Below are 19,571 nucleotides of genomic sequence, written 5' to 3'. Positions count from 1 at the left end.
GGAAGAACAATTTCAGTAAATTTTGATTTGTTAGTGGAGTAGTTTTAGTTATGAGAAAAGTTGCTATACTTACATTTCAAGAGACTGAAATACAACGCAGGCACACTGTCAAATGAGAAAATTATTTTTTTTCCTAAAGCAGCTGTAGTAAAAATGAAACAGGAACCCATGAGAAAAAAATGAAAACTTCAAATATTAGAAAGTCCCAGTTCTCAAGTGCACCTGATTTTCAAAACCCTTCACTGTTAGCGTCTTCACGTTCGGAGATCATGGGACAGTAACTTTCATCACTGTTACCATAGCTTTAGCTAAGTTTCAAGCATTGAACTCAAGACTGCCATAAAAGCAAGTTTACTCTTATTTTATCTGTAGGCAAACTTGACTGATTTATGCACAAAGGAGCCTAGAATGCTGAAATTCTAGTTCAGTGTCATTAGCAAGTTCATGAAACCTGTGAGGTTCCCATTTCCAAACCTGCAGGATGCAGCACCCCCACTTAGTCTGCATGACTGCCTAAGAAAAATGTTTTACAGAAGGACAGACCTGCAGGCCCATCCATTCTGGAATAAATAATACTCAAGTGCAATGATTTTGGTCACACATCAGAGCAGTTAGAATAGAATCCCTTTCCTGCTGGGACAGCTGTTCACACGAGAGAATTAACCCACGAGTTAATTATTTCTGGTGTAATCCATTAGAAGAACCCTTATATCTTTTACAGGCACCAAAAAGATTCCAGGAACGGGCTCCAACCCTTTGCGGGCCTCACATACAAATACAACATTGAGCAGCCTACATTGTACAGCCAAATGCCTGTGTAGCCACGTACCCTACTCCCACTCTAGGACATTATGGGGACTAGGAGTGACACTCCAGCACCACCTCAGCTTGAGCTGGTGTTTAGTACCAGATTTTCCACACACACCATGTATTCTTCCAGCCCAGTCGCTGAACCCAGGTTAAGTTTTAATAGCTCCATAACCAGGCAAGAACCGGCCCATCACTCCTTAAGGGGAAATACAAGCCCACACATGAAAGCTCACCCTGAACACCACCCTCGAAGAGCACAGCAAAAAATAAATCACACGTTGATCCTTCCTAGCACCTTTCACAGCACCTCAGCCTTTTGGGAAATGCTCCCTCTCAGCACTGACAGGAATTTCAGCCCCTTTTGCCTCACAAATGGAAAGGCTGCAGCTGAGGGCTGGCTGCAGTGCGCTCAGCCTCCTCCAGTCCCCAACCCCTCTAAGGAAGGGAGACCCGCTCACGTAGCCAAGCGCCACGGGGACCCCCCCCGTCCCAGGGGACAAGCAAACCAGGCTGGGCTATAAGACAGTACGGGGACAAGCTCCAAATGAGGGCAGGACGCTAAGATGGCGGGTGGAGCGTGGCTTCAACCACGTGACGAGCACCCGCTTCGCTCCCGTCCCCCTGGGCCTTCCGGGCGTCCGTAGGAACCTGCCTCTCCCCCGACAACGAGCGGCTGGTGTGACGTGCACGCAGGCCCCGCCCCTCGCGCCCATCCCACCTACCGGAAGGCCACCGGTGACCGCGCAGGTAAGCGCGCGACTGCGCCGCCGGGGCGGGGCTCGCGCTTCGCCCCTCCCTCGCCGCCCCCGGCCGTTGCTCGGGACCGAGGTGCCGCCCCGGCCGCTCCCGGCTCCTTCGCCTCAGGGAGGGCGGCCCCGCCAGCTGGGCCCGCGAAGGGGCTCGGGGGAGCAGCTGCGTGAGGGCCCGAGCTCCCCTCAGAGACTGCCTGGGCCCCGAGGCCCGGCCTCCGCCGCGGGGCGCAGGTGGGTGCCCGAGGGCCGAGGCGGCGGGAGCCCCGTCCCGGCGGTGTGCCGGGGAGCGCCCCTCCGCCTGCCCCCTCCCCGCGGTGCCCGCACGGCCTGGCCGCCTCCTGCTTCGCGGTTGCCCGCTCAGAAGCGGGGGCTGGTCGCATCAGCTCTGCTGCCGCCATGGGAGGCTCCTGCTGTGGTTGCCTGAGTGCTCCCCGGCCGCGGCGTTTTGGAGGTGCCTAGAAAGCACGGCGACTTCGTGGCCGTGCTTAAAATCCCCCGGCGACACCGGTGACTTGTGGTCTCGGTGCTGTCGTGGTAGGGGAGAGACTGGCTGCGCACTTGGGGAGGCCTGAGGACACCCTAGGCTGGGACTGGCAGCGTTTGGGTTTCCATCCTTTCGCTGAGCTTCTGGCTCGTGGTTTTTTTGCACAGGTGCTGCTTCAGTCTCTTACTCCTCCTTTAGCCATGGAGGGATGTAGCACAGTTGCGCCAGGTAGCTTTCCTCCTTGTTTTTAGGAAAATATAATGTTTACTGCTTTATTAATGAACCATTCTCAGAATCCTCTCTCTGTTCCTTCCCTCAAAAATTTGGCTTTTGAACCTTATTTCTGTAACTGTTTTCTTTTATGTCATCTATAAGACTAACTGGCTTTAGAGGATGACATTTTAGTTACAAAAACTTAGTCTTGCATTCAAAATGGCCTTTGGGAAATACCCCTGATTGTTTACTCAGATTCATTTTGAGAAAGTCCCTTTAAACTCTTACTAAAGGTGAAATTGTGTCGGGAGCACTTGTGGTGTTGGCTGATGGAAAAGTCAGTCATGAATGTTTTTGCTAAGGATTCTCTTGTGATTTAGTTATGGTAAAATAGGAATTTATGATAAATGTTAGAAGTGTTGCATATAAAATGATAGCTTTTGTGTTTGTGAAAGCAAAACTCTTTTAATAGAGGGTTGGAAAGAACAAGTTTAGTTGGAGACTCCAGTGGTGTTTTCTGTTTTAGTAGCTTAGTAATAAACCACAAACTTACAAAACTATAAAATAGTATTGATAAGAAGATGAATGACCAGTTTATAAGTGCCACTCATCTTTACAATTCATAGTCTTAAGCGTAGGTTGCGATTTTAGACTATCTGGGTGCCCCAAAGCCATGGATACTCTTTTTGTTTCTTAATGTTAAGTAGAATTACAGCTATAAAACAGTTCTTCAGCATAACCTAAAAGTGGGAAAATGATGGTTACGGGTTGTTCATGAGAATTGCCTGGCATGTTTTGGAAAAGGAGGAAAGCTGCATTAATAACTTCAACGCCATCTTTTGAAAATTGAGCATGTTTGTTGCTTTCTGCTTTGTAAATGCCATGTTTTGCCTCAGCCCTAAAATAATAACAACGTCATCGTTCCAGCAAGAAAAAGAATGCGTGGTTGTCTCTCCTAGTTTGGACAGACGCGATGCAAATTATAGCAATCAGACAGGAAGGATTGTTAAACCATCCACTTGCTCAGTTAATCCTTCTGATTCCTCTTTAGAAGAGACTATTGTCTTTGCAGCATTCAACGATTCTTTGTAGCTCGCTAAAGCTGGGGTTGAGGTAAGGTTAACCGGTAAACTTACCACATGTTGGATGTTTGCCTGCATTCTTTTGCTCTCAAATAGTGTTTTTCTGAGCAAGGAACAGTCTTTGAAACTGGAAGAATGGATAGAAGTGTTTGATTCTTCTTTTCTGTCCCCTTTTCTCCTGAGAGCTATGTGCTAATAAACAAGAATGAGAAAAGGAAACCACTCTGAAAGAAAAGTGAAACTGATTAATCAAACTTCAATGCCAACCTTAGTGCATATATGCCAACATTTTAAATGCTTTTCTGTATAAATTAAAGGACATCTTCCATATGGTTCCCAGTGTCCAAGAGCCAAAAGTCTCCCATGCTTTAACATGCACGTAGGTTTTCTTTGGGTTTTTTTCTGTTGAGGTCACTGCACTCACCTTTCCTTGCCCTCCCTGCCTTCCCTGTTTCTTGGGGGTTTTTTTTCAGGGACATGCTAATTCACTCTCGGAGGTTACTGCTTTCTCTGAGCTGAGTAAGAATAACCTGTGGTGATGAATTCTGCCTGAACTCTTACCTGTGAGCCAGGGAGCTGCTCTGTTCAGCTCACTGTCATCTTCTCCCCAGTGATGGGTACCTTAATGCCTGGTGCAGATTTACAGTACATGTCATCTCTGATCTCAGCCTCTGCACTTCATGTTGCTTATGTGCCTGTTCTAGCTTTGCAGGGGGAAGAGCGTCTCTTGGACTATGAAAAGTGGCACCCTGCTATTCCACCTTTGGGAAACCAGAATTTTACAATACCATTTTATGATACTATTAAACTTGTTTGCTTGACAAGTGATTGAGATCAGGGAGGGGAGGCGTAGATCGTTGTCTGCTCTGAGCTCTCTGTGCTCCAGCTGATCTCACTTTGCTGAAGGGCTGTGAGCTTTACCTTATGGTCTTCTGCTGGTGGAGCTTGTGGTTCTGAGATGTTCCCTCCTGAAACTTTTTTTCCATCCTCCTGAAGAGAGCAATAATTCATGTTCAGTTGTCCACTGGTGTAGAAAGGCTGTTAAAGTAGGGAAGTGGGAGAAGCAGGAACGCAGAGGTACAGCAAGGACACGTTTTGGGGGGGTGGATTGAGCAGCCCTGTCCAGGGCAGGGCAGAAGAATTGAATCATGGATTTTGATGAATCGGCACCTTCTGCAATGCCAGCTCACATGAGGGGTCAGGAAGAGGTTTAATTTGTCTTGAATTGGCAAGGTCCAATGCAGGGGGGCTTCAGAATTATCCCTACTCCAATCTGGGTTTCACCTCCTTTCCAATTTTTTATAATAGTTTGTACTCGGGTTCCCCTCCCCACCAAAATACATAGAATGCATTTTATACTCAACTTTTTTTTTGCAGAATTCCGAAATGTCACTTAGACTTCTTGAATAAGTACAGTATCTTAGTACAGGAAAGCTTTATTAAAAGATTGATTATTTTTTCTTTCTTTTCCCTTCCAATTGTGCTTTTGTTTTAAAAGAATGGCACAAAAGAAGTATTTAATAGCAAAACTGACAAGTTGCTTAAGAGAGGACAAAATTCAGCTATGGAAACCACCGTATACAAATGAAAAAAAAGAAGCTGGTAAAGAGATGAAGGTAAATATTCTCTCTGAGTTAATGTCACGCATCTTCCATGTTATACTGCTGGTGCATTTTCCCAGTTTTTCTTGCTGTTTTCTTAGGAGCTTGTACAAAAATACTCATCCAAGCTGAATATCAATGAGAATGATACAGAGAATATGCTTGAAGAAATACGGTGTAAAGCAATTGAGCGTGGAACAGGCAATGAAAATTTTAAAGTGACTGGGATTGCGAGACTTGATATATATCTGCCTCGTAGAAAAGTAAGTGACACTGCAGAAAAGTCAGGATAAGTAGCTTTACTTTGATGGCCTTTTGAGTTCTAGATATGTTTCTGATGCAAATATTTTCACTTCAACTTTTTCAGGTGTTTCATATGAGAGATCTCTGTTAGGTATATAAAATATAGGGGGAGGGGGAGTTATATAGGTATATTTCAGTTTCCCAGGTACGTGGGAATATCATGGCAAAGGAATACAATATTGGAAGATCAGTAATTGTCTTCCCTTTAGGATTTAATGATAAATTATCTTTCAATTAAAAGTAAATTAGATTTAAGTGTCTATCTAGTTCAGTTTGATTCCTTCTGACGTAACTGTTCACATTAGCAGTAAAGAGCAGATGTGTTTTTTCAGCTGTAGAATACCTACAGTTGAGTTGGCATATGAATATCACTGTATTACCACAGCTTTTGTTTAAATGACAGCTTTAATTTAAAAAAATTCTCTTTAAGTGCAATAAGCAACTTGAACTTCGTGTCATCTTAGGCCGTGTATAGCTGATGACATTGAAAAGAACTCCTTTAGCTTTTAGCCGTGGCATGTGGCAGTGTCTTACAGTGTTGACATTATCCTCATGTAACTATTCCAGCCCAGGCAGCTAACTAAACTTACTTTAGAATACGTATGTCCAGTGTTTGAACTTGGAAGTGAGAAGCAGGATTTTCTGTTGTGATGGTACTCATCTGTCCCCTTCTAAGTCAGGCTCCTAAAAGCTTCACAAAGATAGAACTGAATTAAGCCTTGCCCTTTTAAAGCCAGGCTTCAACCTCTAGTTTCACGCATAAAATATGCCAGAATAATGATGTGAATCTCATTAAATCAGTGTCACACTGGTCGCCGTACCAGATTCTGTGACTACATCTACCCTAGTCAGCTAAACACAAGTGGGGGACAGGCTGGCCACTGTTTGATGGACACCCATGCTGTCAAGCTGTTAGCGTTGGCTCTGATGCAGTTTAGCCCAGGCCCCCTGGTATCCTGCTAAGCAATGCCCAGGCACAGTGCGAGGGCTGACATGGGCCAGGGACCGATCTCAAATGGCACTTTGGATACAGCTGCTCTGCTTTGAAGGTTGAGCGGATTCAACCGTATGGATGTGAAGTGTGTTGTGCACGTTGGTCACACGACAGAGAGCGGGCCCTTGGTTAGGTTCTTATTAATACAAAGCCTCTTAACTGGGAATATGTCCCCCTTAAAAACAGCACAACAGCTGTCTCCAGTCACTTCCTAGTTTTGATCATGTGCAGGAGCAGCATCTTCCCCAATGCTGTATGTCTTCACTGATAACAGTGAAAGAGAAGTTCTTTATTTAGGTGCACTTAAAGGTTGTAGTCGTCTTATCAGCAACAGAAGTGAAGGTTCACTCTGGAAAAGGGCTATGTTTGTTTTTTCTGAAGATGGTCTTAGATGGTGACCTATGCTTCAGAAGGGGTTTGTTGTTGGGTTTTTTTACTGAATATTTGCAAAAACACAACACAATCATAATTGTTCTCTCTCCTGTAGTGAAAAATAATTACCAGGGAATGTGATGGGCTGAAGGGTAGAGGGTGTTAAGTGATTGCCATGCAGTTCAAACAAACAAATAATTTCATAATTCCTCTTCACAGTGCTACTGGGCATAGGGGAATTAATTAATTTAAAATTCCAGTTTATCTAATCTAGGACCAGAGACACTAATAGGAATTAATCATAACGTAGCCAGTCACAGGTGAGTGGCATAATTACAAAGCAGAGTTAAGATTGGAAGTGCATAATTAAATTAGTCAGTTTAAATTGTTTGGTTCTGAATTTAGATTTATCTAATTCTGAATCTTCTGCTGTTAGAATGCTTATTTTTAGCACTGTATAGCAAGTACAAGACTCCCTACCTGGAAATTCCTAATAAGTATGCCCAGTCATAACCCTGTTAACATGATTGTTATTTGAAAAAGAAATTGTAGTAGTTGTAAAACAATTAATTAAGAAAGTGTCTGAAGTATCTTGATATCATGCTTTTTTCCTTCCCTCCTCCTTTCCCCCACCCAATATAATTACTACAGAGCAGAAAAATCCCACTGGAAACTAACCTGTTCATCACAGGCAAGGAGCTCCGATCACAGTAAGTATAATCACCCTTGGTTCTTATCTAATGAGATAGCATGCTGTCATACAGTACTAAATAAAAAAAGACAAACAAAGCACTATTTGTTCAATTTGAGCTTTTTCTTAGCATGTATGTTTGTTCAGTATGTCTGAATAGGCTGTCCAGTGTCCTTGTAGGGCACTTCTTCATGTAAGAAGCTGCGGTTTAACAGATAGAAAACAGGAAAGTTGCAACTGTGGAAGAAGATAGCTCTCTGTAAACCCCCAGCAAGTACCTGAGAAGGCACTAGTGATCAGTATTCCAAATCTCTAACTAGGCGGGTCTTCTGAACAGTGAACATTAGCTTCTCTTCCTTTTGTGTTTTTAAGCCTAATAAAATCAGGTTCTTTTCTGTCTGTTTTGCTTTTTCCCTTTCTGTATCCCAGATTTTCCCTGTATGGTATACAAAGCATTCTGATGATGTTATTTTACTTCTAGCAGCCTTTTATAGCAAAAGTTTTAAGCCAGTTACAAGCATACTAATTTTTAAGTTTTATTGCTATTCTAACAGAAATATTGTATAGCCTTACAAATTTATATTCATGGATGAAATGATTTATTTCACAGGATAGCACAGGAACATGCATTAAAAGAAAATGCTATCAAAATAATCATAAATAAGAAGCAGCTTGACCTGGGTATGTATGTCTAGTTGAGTACACTTTTATGATAATTTTCTAGTTTACTGATTCTCAGAAGAAAAATTTCTTGCAACTTTGTTAATTTCAGAAATTCCCAAGCAATAGCAGTTATATTTGTCAGGTTCTGCTCTACAGGAAATGTTATAAATTATAGTGATCAAAATTCTTAGGTAGAATTACAGCAATTATAGGAATCCTGTAATAAATGTTGAAAATCCATTTTTCAAGTGTTGAAACCCTGAAAATGCACATTTAAGAGAAGCCCTAAATTTCCTCAAAAACCATATTGTATAACAGCACATTCAAAAACTTTTTGTAATGCTTTACACATGTTCAACTTGTCAGACATGTTGTGGGAAGTGATGGCAACGGCTTTCTCTTTAGTGATGGCCTAAGCATCTGATGTATTTATTTCCCTTAGAATATGGCAGAATTAGAGCCATGGAATTGACAATAGGAGCTCGGATTCAATCCCCAGTTCCTCTGTCCTGTTACTATTGTGTTGTACGATCCTGGACATGTTGTCATTCCAGTTTTTGCCTGAAGATGAATTAACTGAAATAGAAACAATTGTATTTTTTGAATGTTTTGAAAAAAGCAAGCAAAGAAACATACCAATCATTTAAAAAACACTTTTAAGATGCAAGTCTGATTCTAATTTCTGAGTTTCTGCTGAATATGTCAGTAATTGGCAGGGGTTTTGATTGAGTTCTTGAGTCTAGGAATTACTGTAGTTCTTCAGTACAGTATGAGTAAGGCAAGGGCTGTTCAGGTTGTTTTGTTTGTGGGTGGCATTCTCCGTTCCGCCCCCCCACAATGGCAATACAATGTAAAATGGTCTGTCTTCACAAACAGAGTACTTGGATTGTATTCATCATACTCTATTTTGCAGGCAAAACCCTTGAAGACCAGGGTGTAACACACAATGCGAAAGTGATGGTACTTCAGCTGGAACAGAGTGATGAGGAAACCAGAAGAAAAGTTCAGGAAGAAGAACTTCAATGCAAGAAAGAAAAAGAAATAAATGACAAGATGCAAAGAACTAAGAAGGGTTTGGAAATTCTAGCAGAGAGAGGTAAGGGGGAGGTTGTTGAGGGGTTTTTTGTGGGTTGAGGGGGAGATAGGTGTTCGTTAATTCTTGTGCATCAAAAACTCTCTTCTCGGTGGACTTTCAACATAGAAGAGTGCCTGTACCATGGCCGGATTTCAGTTTATACTTTTCTAGGTTTCTACCTACTTGAAAACTGGATTTTAAGTTGACTAAAACTTCCTCTTCTACTCTAACTCTTCTTACACAACTAGAATGCTGGAAAACATTTGGTACTTTGAGAAGGATATAATATGAATCAATTATTATTTAATTGACACTTGACAGTTAAGGGACTGATGACTCTTGAGAACAGGCTTTAAATTTATTGTAGACATAAGCACAGTGGAATAATGTATTATAAGTCATTACACACTTTTTTTGTAGTTTGCCTCAGATAATGGCTGTGCATAACCATGGTTTCATTGTGCAGAACATTTCACTTGTCGTTCTCATCTGTAACGTGGCTGTTCTGTTCTCATTGCATTTGATGTTGATTGCTGGCAACTGTGGATTAAGTTAAAGGGATATAGTCAACAGTAATAACTTTTCAAAATAAGGTTGTGTTTGTGAATTGCATTGCTAGATGGTGAGTTTAAATCACTTCTCTATTTTATTGTTTCAAAAATCCACAAACAAGGAACACTGAAACTGAGTATGTAATGAATTCCTGCCAAATGCAAAAATATCTGAACAAAGCTTCTTCTAAGGGTCAGTGACAGCCTGTTTCTTACTATGATATCGGATTTTGAACAAATGAAAGAAGTGATTCCTTTTTATGGATTTAAGGGGTAATTTAGACCCCAGCCCTTGAATCCTGTATAGGGCCTCTTTAAGGTATTTACCACAAGCCGTCAGTTATAGCACAATGCCAGAGTAGAGAGTGGAGTCCATAATGGGCTCACAGGCTGAAGGTTCTGTGTGAAGTGTAGAAAGGATTTAACAACCCTTTTGTTTCATCTGAGAAAAATTTCAGGGCATAAGCTTTTAATCTCAGCAAACTTCTGCTCAACTGTCTTTTGTTTACAAGAAAAGCATCTTTTCATTTTAAATCAGACGGAAGTGAAAACAAAATTGATAGTTTGGTTATAAGCATTAAAGATGTGGGGAAAGGAAAATACTGAGCTGGTTTTTTTTCTTTTTTGTTCAGTTTTACCAACTGTGCTCAGTTGTGTTTTTCTTTATATTCTACGCTTTATTTGATAAAGCATTTCAAATGTTACATAGTGTAAAATGTAGGTGGTTTGTCTTCTGCAAAAAATTCTTTACAATTCATGTAACTTTTAATGTTGTGTCTAAATTTCTGGATGAACAGGGCCTTTTCCTTAGTGACCTTCCTAAAAGTTCCTCATGTTTGTCTGATCAGGGCCATTTTTGGTAGGTCTGTCCGAAACACAGATGCAGCCTTTATATGTAATTCTGATTTTTTTGTTGGTTGGTTGTTTGCTTTTTTGTTTAACCATGTACTTACTGACATAATCTTACAACAGCAGAGTTACTCTCTTGAAGGTGGTACTTAAAATTTAAACTGCTTTTTCTTATCTTTCAGAGGAGTACTTGGATCCAGATTCTGTTCCGTACCTAGATATAGCTAATCAGACTGGAAGGTCAATCGAGATTCCTCCTCAAGCTAAAAAGGTAGGTAAAAGTATCTTACAAAGCTACTGAGACAGCTTTTTAAACCTTGATTCGTGAAGCATTTCAAATATGGGATTGAAATACAGTCGGACTTTTTGGGGACGTAACCCTGGGTCCAGTAGATGTTTGCTTACCAGAAATAATTTTGAAATAAAATTAAAGTAGAACTCTACAATTGGGAATACTTCAGTCATCTGGAGACAGACCTCTGATTGCTGATCTAATTGCAGGTCTAATCTTGCACCGACCCCTATGTGGTCCATATCTTATTTTTGTGTTTTAAGATGAGCTTTAACTTTGTTATATCCTAGCACCTGTTTTAAATTTTGGGTGCCCTAGAACAACATGAAAATAACTTGTTCATTAGGCCTCAGTTTCAGTTGGAAACTCAAAACTTCATGAGTCTCTCAAAATGGGACTCTTTTAAAATAGTTTTGAGATATTTTGCACTGTGACTCTTCTCAAATTTAAATTTGTTCACCATTCAAGAAAGTTCCACATTCTCGACTGAGAATATCTTTGGTTGGGTGCATGGATTGAATTACAGTAGGAGTGACATACCTGATGTTGGCTGCTGAAGCAGAACAATAGTGATAGATGCTATCTTTTAAGATTGCTGGATTTTCTGAAGATAAATAAGAATCTTTACAGATACTTGGAATTACACCCAGTAACAAAAAAAATACCTCAGGAAGAAATGAGCAGGCCCCAAAGTGTGTTAACTGCTGCTCTCGCCTCTTCTGAGGCATACTGTGTTCTCTGCATCATCTGGAGTCTCCGGATGATTGGAATAACAACTGTTCATTCTCACAATGCATGCTGTTCTGATGGAGTGCTGAAAGTAGTAATTCACCTGAAGAGTTAAAGCATCAAACGTTCAAGTGCACAAGATTTCATCAGTATTGAACATGGGTGAGAAGAAATATTGCAGGTTATTTCTAGCCAGAAATATTATTTACATTTCCATTTGTCGTACTGCAGGAACGAGAGTGTGTTCCTACCACATTCAAAATTTAATTTTCAGTTCTGAGGTTTTGCAGGAGGTGAATCGTTAGGTTTTACAAGATAGTTGTAATAGCAAAGCAAAACAAATTTGATGCTGTTAGAAGTGTAGCACCCAGAAAAATGCTTAGCTTTTTATCACTCGGCATTGCAAATCTGTCTAGGGTTGCGTTCTTAAAATAAACTTGGTGCAACGTTTCATCTGTCAGTAACACTCATTGCTTTTAATTAGACAATATCTAACATTAACAGATGGGAGAAAAGTATGAAGCGATGTGAAATCGTACTGCTTTTACAGAACTGATACAACGGTATTTTTCTAGGAAGAACAAGGGCTGTAATAGATTACCTAGATACTTCTTTTTTGTTCGTAAGTGAGTTGGGGAGGTGCAAAAAAAAGTCTCACTGTTTTTCTAGGCACTTGTGCTGGCAATGGGTTATCATGAGAAGGGCAGAGCATTAATGAAGAAGAAAGAATATGAAATAGCACTGCCATATTTGTTGGATGCTGATAAACACTTCTGGTAAGAACCTTTTTGAGTCCTTGTGTGTCTCTTTCCTTTACTGTCAACCAAATGCAGGAACAGTATTAGCTCTCCTTGTACATATAAATTGGGGCCTGGGATTACTTCACACCCCCTATGCAGATGGGAAACAGCAGACAAAAGCCCTGACTTGCAGGGACAGGTGGCTTCGTGTCGAACAGCTGAAACAGATACTGCCACTGGGCAATTTAATCTTCCACATCAACATAAACAGAAACTGTCGATATTCATGTACTAGGCTATAAATTGCATTAGCTTGAGAGAAGGTTACAAGATACTCCTGCAATTGCTCCTGTGAAGTAATAATTTCTTGTAAAAGGTGGAGCAGATAGCTGAGGTCAGTAACAATACCGGGGTTTCTGCAGGTAAACTACTTTCCCATCAGCAGTCAGAGCCCTAAATTGCTCTTTTGAGATCCCCGAAAGTAATATTGTCCCCATCTGTTTCTCATCTGTATGCACATGCAAGGAGACTGGCACAGGATTCAGCATGTTCGCGTGCACTAAGGAAGACAGTTTCTCTGTCCTCTCAAAGATTACAGAGGGTTTAATTGCGTTCTGCTTTTAAAGAGATGCTGTCTGAAATAGTAACAAAATGAGCTGTGACTACTGTAATTCTTTGAGATGTTGTGTTATCATTAGTGCTCTGTGTATTAGTGAATACAATGGGAGATCAGTGCTTTATTAAAGTTCCACTGACATCAGTTTGCTACCTCAAATATGAAGTGTGTGCTTTCTCAAATACGTGAGTATGCATATTTCTAGCATGTTGTTTCATTAGTATTAAAAAGCATGTGGAAAAGATAAACCACCTCTCCCAAAACAACAAAGTAATTGTTTTCTTTTCCAGTGAGTGTAGCACAGAACTGCTGAATACCGTGGATAATTATGCAGTACTGCAGCTGGATATAGTGTGGTGCTACTTCCGCCTGGAGCAGCTGGACTGCCTGGATGATGCAGAGAAAAAGCTGTCCACAGCACATAGATGCTTCCAGAGGTGCTATGGGGAGAACCATGAAAGACTTATTGATATCAAAGTATGCTGGTTTTGATTTAACTAGGGTGGCTTTTTTTTCTACATGTATTCAGCTGTTTTTCAAGTATTACAAGACTGACTTTTAGAAGTTTAAAGTTTTCTCATGCCTCCTCAGCCTGTAATCTAGTTGTGCAATTGTCAGCATAGTGAAAGCACTGGACCTGACACAAAGGTCATGGCAAACGTGCACTTATATGCACAGACATCATCAGTGTTTTAGATGTGATACTTTATCTGCATATTAAGTGTCACATATTAGTGACTATGCCTTCTTTAAATATGTAACATGTTCTATTGAGAATGAATTGATGTTCTACCATATGCTTCTACCCATGTGCCCCTCCCTCGTTTAAACAATTCTTTAGGGAAGCTATGGTCGTGAGAAGGTTTTATTTCTACGGCTTTACCTCCTTCAAGGGATAGGACACTATCACAGTGGCAGAGAAAAGGAGGCTGCTGAGTATATTCAGAAGGTAAGACACCATTAGGTAAAACTTTTGAGTTGTTCACACTAGCTCCTGTGTTTGGGCTCCGTCTTGCACCTTCTCCCTGATCTTTGCTTACTCAGAAAAATGGGGAGACTTTTTTGCTTGTTTGTATGTTAGCAACAGTATAAGTAGTATCATTTTGTTCTTCCTATATACAGGCATCTCGTTTATATGAAGAGCTGTCCATAGATCCTGATAAAGTTTATCGCCTGTCACTCCTGGGTTTCTCCGAACAAGAAGCTCGCCTTGCCCTGCGAGCATGCCATGGGAATGTGGAGCATGCTGCCAATCTTATCACCAACAGAAGAGAGGTATGGCGCAGTGAACGTATTAAATCGAGGATCATATTAGTTGGGGTGTCCATAAGATCGTGTTTTGTGTGACTGGTGCAACGTGGCGTTAACTTAAGGACTTTGATTATCCTGTTTTGTGTGACTGGTGCAACGTGGCGTTAACTTAAGGACTTTGATTATCCTGCTTTGGCACTGTTAGTGGTACTAGCAGTTTGACATCTGTTGCCACAAGTCTGAAACCAAAACGTAATACAACAAGGGAAGCTCTGTCCCAAAACAGATGGGATGAGAGAGCCAAAGACCTGTGGTTGTACCACAGAAGTGCATAGGAAGACTTTGCACCAGTGTTTGCTAGTCAGCAATACTCCGTATGGGAACAAAACCACATGATCAAGCTGTCACTCCTGGGCTTGGGTGGTCTGAAAGACGAGAGGCTGCACAATAAAGTGCTATGAGGGTAACCATCGAGCTACACCGTATTGTGGCTTTGGACTTGGAAGATCCAGGAGGGGAGAAGGACTTTTTTATGCTGAAGTGAAGGAAGCTAAAGTGAAGTGAAGAGAGCGTTGTCCAGATCTGAAGTGCCTGGAGTTACGTTTGGTAAGCTGAGGTGGCACTTTCAGAGTTCAGACAGCGAAATGTGGACGGAAAAGTCAAATGACTGAGGGAAGGGCTGAACAGAACTCCTTGGCTGCATGCCCAGTTCTGACTCTGTCCTTGGCAAGTGTTGTCTACAGGCCCATCTGCCAAACGGGTTTATCGCATACCACACAGGGCCTATAATAGCTGTGATAGCATAAGATCCGATCTGCAGAGCGGAAGTATGGCAACAGTGCTAGCTCATGGAAATGCAGTTTTATTTAGTAACGAGTGTCTGGCAGCACAGTCTGTATTTAAAAAAAAATAAATAAAAACCCCTTTTCCTCAAGAGATTCAAACTCGAAGAAGTAAATCCAAGAAACCCTATATGCACAGGGAAAGGCTGAAGCATTCCCATGCACAGTGAGCTTTGTAATGGCTGTGTTCTCACAGGAAAAGGCACAGATAAGGAGGGAGGAGAGAGCTAAAAGAAGGCAGCGACTGGAAGACATAAACACCTTGAAAAGTATGGGCTATTCAGAGAGAGCTGCGCAAGTAGCTCTTCATAATACACAAGGAAACCTGGACCAAGCCTTTAAGGTAAGTGATTTTCAGGAGTAGTACTTTTGTACAAAAAAACTTGTTGGCTTTTTTTTTTTAATTTATTGTGTAGCAGATTCTTATTTTCTGTAGTCTATATTTGTTAGTTCATAGCTACCTTTCCTGAACTGTAATGACTGAACTTCCACTTCCTGACCCATTTAAGTTGGCTGAGGTTTGCTTATATCAACTATTGGGCTCCATAAATACCCATACGGAGGACTATCATATTTCTGTTGCTCTATTCTGATCCCTCCCTGTTGTATTGCAGTTTATTCTTGACAATCCAGAGTTATTGTTGGAAGATGATGACGATGATGATCCTGTGGCCGTGGACCAGTTTCAGGTTTCCCAGGAAAGTATTGATCAAGTAAGTTAGACCTTTTGCTTTCTTAGGAGTCGGTTGTCTTGTTTCTGAATTATGCCTTCAAACACACCAGATCTTCCTTGAGCAAAGTTGTACAACTTTTCTTTGACCCATGTCACTCAAGCTGTCACACTTCCACTGTCTGGCATCTGCTCTTCACAATGAAGTCACACTCAGGTTAAAATGTAATCCATGTGTACTTCCTGCCCACGACACCAACCTGTCGTGCACGGGTGCGGAGTGAAGTCTGTGCACTCTAATGCTCTATCCCAAAAAAGACAGCAAGTGAGAAATTCATTCGAGTCTCTAAACATCGCGGTGCACGAGGGAAAGAGTTGGACTGTGTCTTTCTCATCACAGGCTGTCTGAAAAGCTCTTCAGTAGTTAGTGTGGCTACGTAATCAATGTCAGATAGGCAAGAAATCTGTATTGCCTAGAAAAAGTAAATAGCACGTGCACCCTCCTGATATGCCGGAGTGCTTTGAAGTTTCCTTTTGAAAAACAGAAAAAGAATTGGTCTGATATTAAGCAAGAGGCTCTTGATTCTGCTCGACATCCCCATTTCTTTAATAGGTCACTGCCCTGTTGTTAACTGTTCCAGTAAACCAGAGTCACTGTCCTGGAATTCCTGGCATGCAGCGCTTTCCTCTGTGTGAGAGAAATGACTGTCAGATGCAGAGTCAGATTCCTGTCAGACCCTGGTGCTGGATGAGCTTGGATTTCTCCAGATTTTTTTATTTTTATTTTTCCCCCTCCTGTAGCTGATGTATATGGGTTTCAGCCGTGAGTCGGCAGAGCAAGCTTTAAAGGTCTTTAAAGGCAACATCCACTTAGCTTCCCAAACCCTTGCTCATTATGGGGGAGTTCTTCCTGCTTCACTGCAGCTGTCTCCTGAAGGGTCCAGCCCATCGGAAGAATCGGCTTCATCAAAAGACTCGCCTACGGAGTCTGCAGGTAAGACATGTTGCCTTCAGCAGGCAGGGGAGAGGGAGGGGGGGAAGGCCGTTCTTCTGGCTTTTGCACAAAACGATTAAGCGATTTCTGTTTAAATGCTGGTAGAGGGCCTTGAGTAACGCCCCAGACTACTTTTACTAGTAACATAGTTACAGGCAAGGCATCCATCACCCCAGATGAGCTATGGCCCCGACAGTTGGTGACAGCCACGTAAGGAGCCATAAGGGACACATATCAGCTGTAGGCAGTGCGTAAGACGGATGCATCCCAGAAGGAAGGGGTAACCTTCAGAGGCGTCCTGGGAAGGGCTAAGAGGAAGTGGCTGCTGAGTGGGCTGTGGCTTTGGCGCACAAGGCTGGAGGCCTCGGGTGTCTGCGTCCTCACTTCCCCAGGGAGGAACGCGTGGCCCTCTCCAGCCCACAAGCAATTCTAGCTTCGCCCATCTAATTGTACTCGCTCACGCCAGTCCTCTTTAAAAACAAACCAACCGCTCCCTGCCCGCACTCTTTCCGAGAGCAAGTACTAAGCTGCTGGAGCATGTTCCCTGGACCTACTACTGATAATGATGATTTATTTTGGCTTGCTGTTATCTGGGTTCTGACTGCTAGGAAGCTTATTCCAGATCTGTGCTATACAGTCAGCTGATTTGACCGCATACTCCTTCCTCGTGTCCCTTACGTGGTAGAACTGTAACTGATACTTGCCATTTAGCAAAGAGGAAACTTGCACATACTCTCTCTCTTCCGTTACTTGTCAGAGCTGTAGTGATCCCCGTTGTACAGCTAAGGGCTTTCCTACAGCTTTAAATAACAGGAAAAAATTGCCATCCTGCAATATCCTTTGCAGAGCTATTTTAACTGAGGTAGTTTTACAGGAACGGCCTCGCAGAGCAGTCGTGCTGGTGAAAGAGGGAAAGCACCAACTTCTTTGAATTCACTGCTGCCTTTCTTTGTTGGAAGGTTCTTCCAGTTCACCAACAGATGAAGACATGGAGACTGATGCAGTCAATGAAATCCTAGAGGATATTCCTGAACATGAAGAGGATTATCTGGATTTAACACTGGAGGAAGAGGAACAGATCATTCATGAATACTTATCCTATATACAAGTACCACAGCACTAAATCCCATTACATCTACTTCAGTTATATGTATTTACCTTGACAAATTGAATTTGGATTATAAATGCACCTTCGGCTTATCTCTTACTAAATGCCTTGAATTCAATTAAACTATAGGTGGAACACCTAATGCCTGCTTATTTATAAATCTGCTTAAAGCCTACATTTGTGATACATTGTAATTTATTGTCATAGCAGAAAAATAGAAACATTTATTTTCAGAAGAAAATTTAATAGGACTAAACTATATTTTTATTGTGAAATATGTTAATTCACTTAGTATTCAAGTAACGAAGCATTTCTATACCATTTTAAAATACCAGCTTTAAAAAAAAAAAAAGTGAGTTTGTAAATTGGAAACCCAGCTCGTGAGGTTATAGAGGTATCAACTCACAAACTGTTCTCCTTTTCTTCTGAAAGATTTCTAAGAGTGATGTATGTATCTGTTGTGCATGGATTTGTACCGTGTTCTGCTGGTCACTTCATGCGGGTGTTACACAGGCAATAAAGGTAACTATGTGCTGCTTCTGCTTTTAGTAGGAGTCTTCTGTGCTTTGGTTTTAAAAACCAGTAGGAACTCCTGGCAGGGGCCTGTCCTCTCAGACCCTGGTGACCTGGGTAGTGGTATTTCCTTTTATGACTATAACCAGTTTCCCTAAGCAGCTCCTCTTAACCTCTTGCAGGTGTGTGGCTTAAGATTGATGGATTTCTTGGGGACTGCATGATTTTCTTTAATCGGCTGTTGAACAAAACTCGGCTCAGGCACTGTCTCAGTAGTTGCACCCAGCTTCAGCATTCTGGAGAAATATTTGGGATTTTTTTTAGTGTGTTTTAGAACCTCGCGTTTTCTGCTGTGTAAGCACTCCTCTCCACTGGGAACAGAAGTTCCCCTGCTTGTTAGCTTTTCTTAAAAATGGTTTAGTTGCTTTCTGTAACTTAGGTCTCACGGTAGAGGGAGCTCATGCCCCGTCTGCTCCAGGCACAGTCCTGCAGCTGGTGGGAACAGGGGAGCCGGCTGTGATCTCCGCTTAGAGCGAGGCCTAACAGCAGCTGCTGGAAAACGAACCTTCCCTCTGGTGACAGTTTATTCGTACCCAGCACTTACCGGTGGGGAAATGAGGGAAGTGAACTTTTGTTAGGGCAAGCGTGATGCTGGAGGAAGCAGAGCGTTGGCCTGCAGAATGACTGCTCAGTTCCAGTGGATGGACTTAATAAGCTTCAGTAGTGGATTTTTTCTTTTTTCCTGGCTACCTTAGCCAAAGACAGACAGCAAAAAGCAGGTGGTGATTACACTGTTAAGGAATTATTTGCATTTCATACTTCTGCATCAAGATAAGTACTATAAAAAGTGAGTAGTTTTGTATCTCCTCCCAGAAGGTTGAAGCATTTCTAAAGCCAGCATTTCTAGGAGCTGCCGAGGAGAAAAACCAGCCCCAGCAACCATTACATCCTGTTTCTCTATAGGAGAGCACTGAGGAACCACTGGACAAAATGCAGCGCAAAACCAGAACGTACAAAAGAATTGAAAATGAGAAAAATGAACAAAGTGATGGATGTTGTTTTAACGAGAAGTATGGGGGAAAGCACAAATTTATTCCTCCCTTCAGCCGGAAGGGTTCCCAAACCTACTGGCATTCTGGCATTGCCTTATGTTAGCCCGTAGGCACGTACCGAAGGCAGCATTGGGCTGCACAGGCACTATTTCTCCTCTTTGAAGTGGCTTGCATAGCAAACTGGCAGTGACAACGTAAGAAGTGAACGTTTGTCCTTGGGGAATTTAAAATTAGCATCATAACGCGCAGTGCTTGTCAGAGAAGCTGTAATTCTGCCAGCACCGCCCCCGAGTAACTGTGTGCAGTTTTAAGTGATCAGCAGGG

The 19,571-nt window shown here is 42.0% G+C and overlaps 1 protein-coding gene across 2 annotated transcripts; it reads left to right on the top strand.

Annotated features, from left to right (window-relative positions):
• The first annotated feature begins 1,481 nt into the window (after positions 1 to 1,481).
• On the top strand, positions 1,482 to 18,230 carry NUB1 (negative regulator of ubiquitin like proteins 1). 2 transcript variants are annotated; one of them, XM_076331972.1, is made up of 15 exons: positions 1,482 to 1,557; positions 4,840 to 4,957; positions 5,044 to 5,205; positions 7,263 to 7,321; positions 7,913 to 7,983; positions 8,879 to 9,061; positions 10,623 to 10,711; positions 12,131 to 12,237; positions 13,108 to 13,294; positions 13,659 to 13,766; positions 13,940 to 14,092; positions 15,107 to 15,253; positions 15,525 to 15,623; positions 16,382 to 16,574; positions 17,534 to 18,230. In XM_076331972.1, the coding sequence occupies exons 2-15, from the start codon at positions 4,841 to 4,843 to the stop codon at positions 17,695 to 17,697; spliced, it is 1,839 nt and encodes a 612-aa protein (XP_076188087.1). In that variant the 5' UTR covers positions 1,482 to 1,557; position 4,840; the 3' UTR covers positions 17,698 to 18,230. The 2 variants fall into 2 exon arrangements, with proteins under 2 accessions (XP_076188087.1, XP_076188088.1); XM_076331973.1 differs by lacking the exon at positions 1,482 to 1,557 and adding an exon at positions 1,651 to 1,793.
• Positions 18,231 to 19,571: the final 1,341 nt, after the last annotated feature.

Source organism: Aptenodytes patagonicus, chromosome 2, assembly GCF_965638725.1.
Source record: "Aptenodytes patagonicus chromosome 2, bAptPat1.pri.cur, whole genome shotgun sequence".
Lineage (NCBI taxonomy): Eukaryota > Metazoa > Chordata > Aves > Sphenisciformes > Spheniscidae > Aptenodytes > Aptenodytes patagonicus.
Note: the sequence above shows the minus strand (reverse complement) of the source record. Positions and strands in the feature narration are given on the sequence as shown.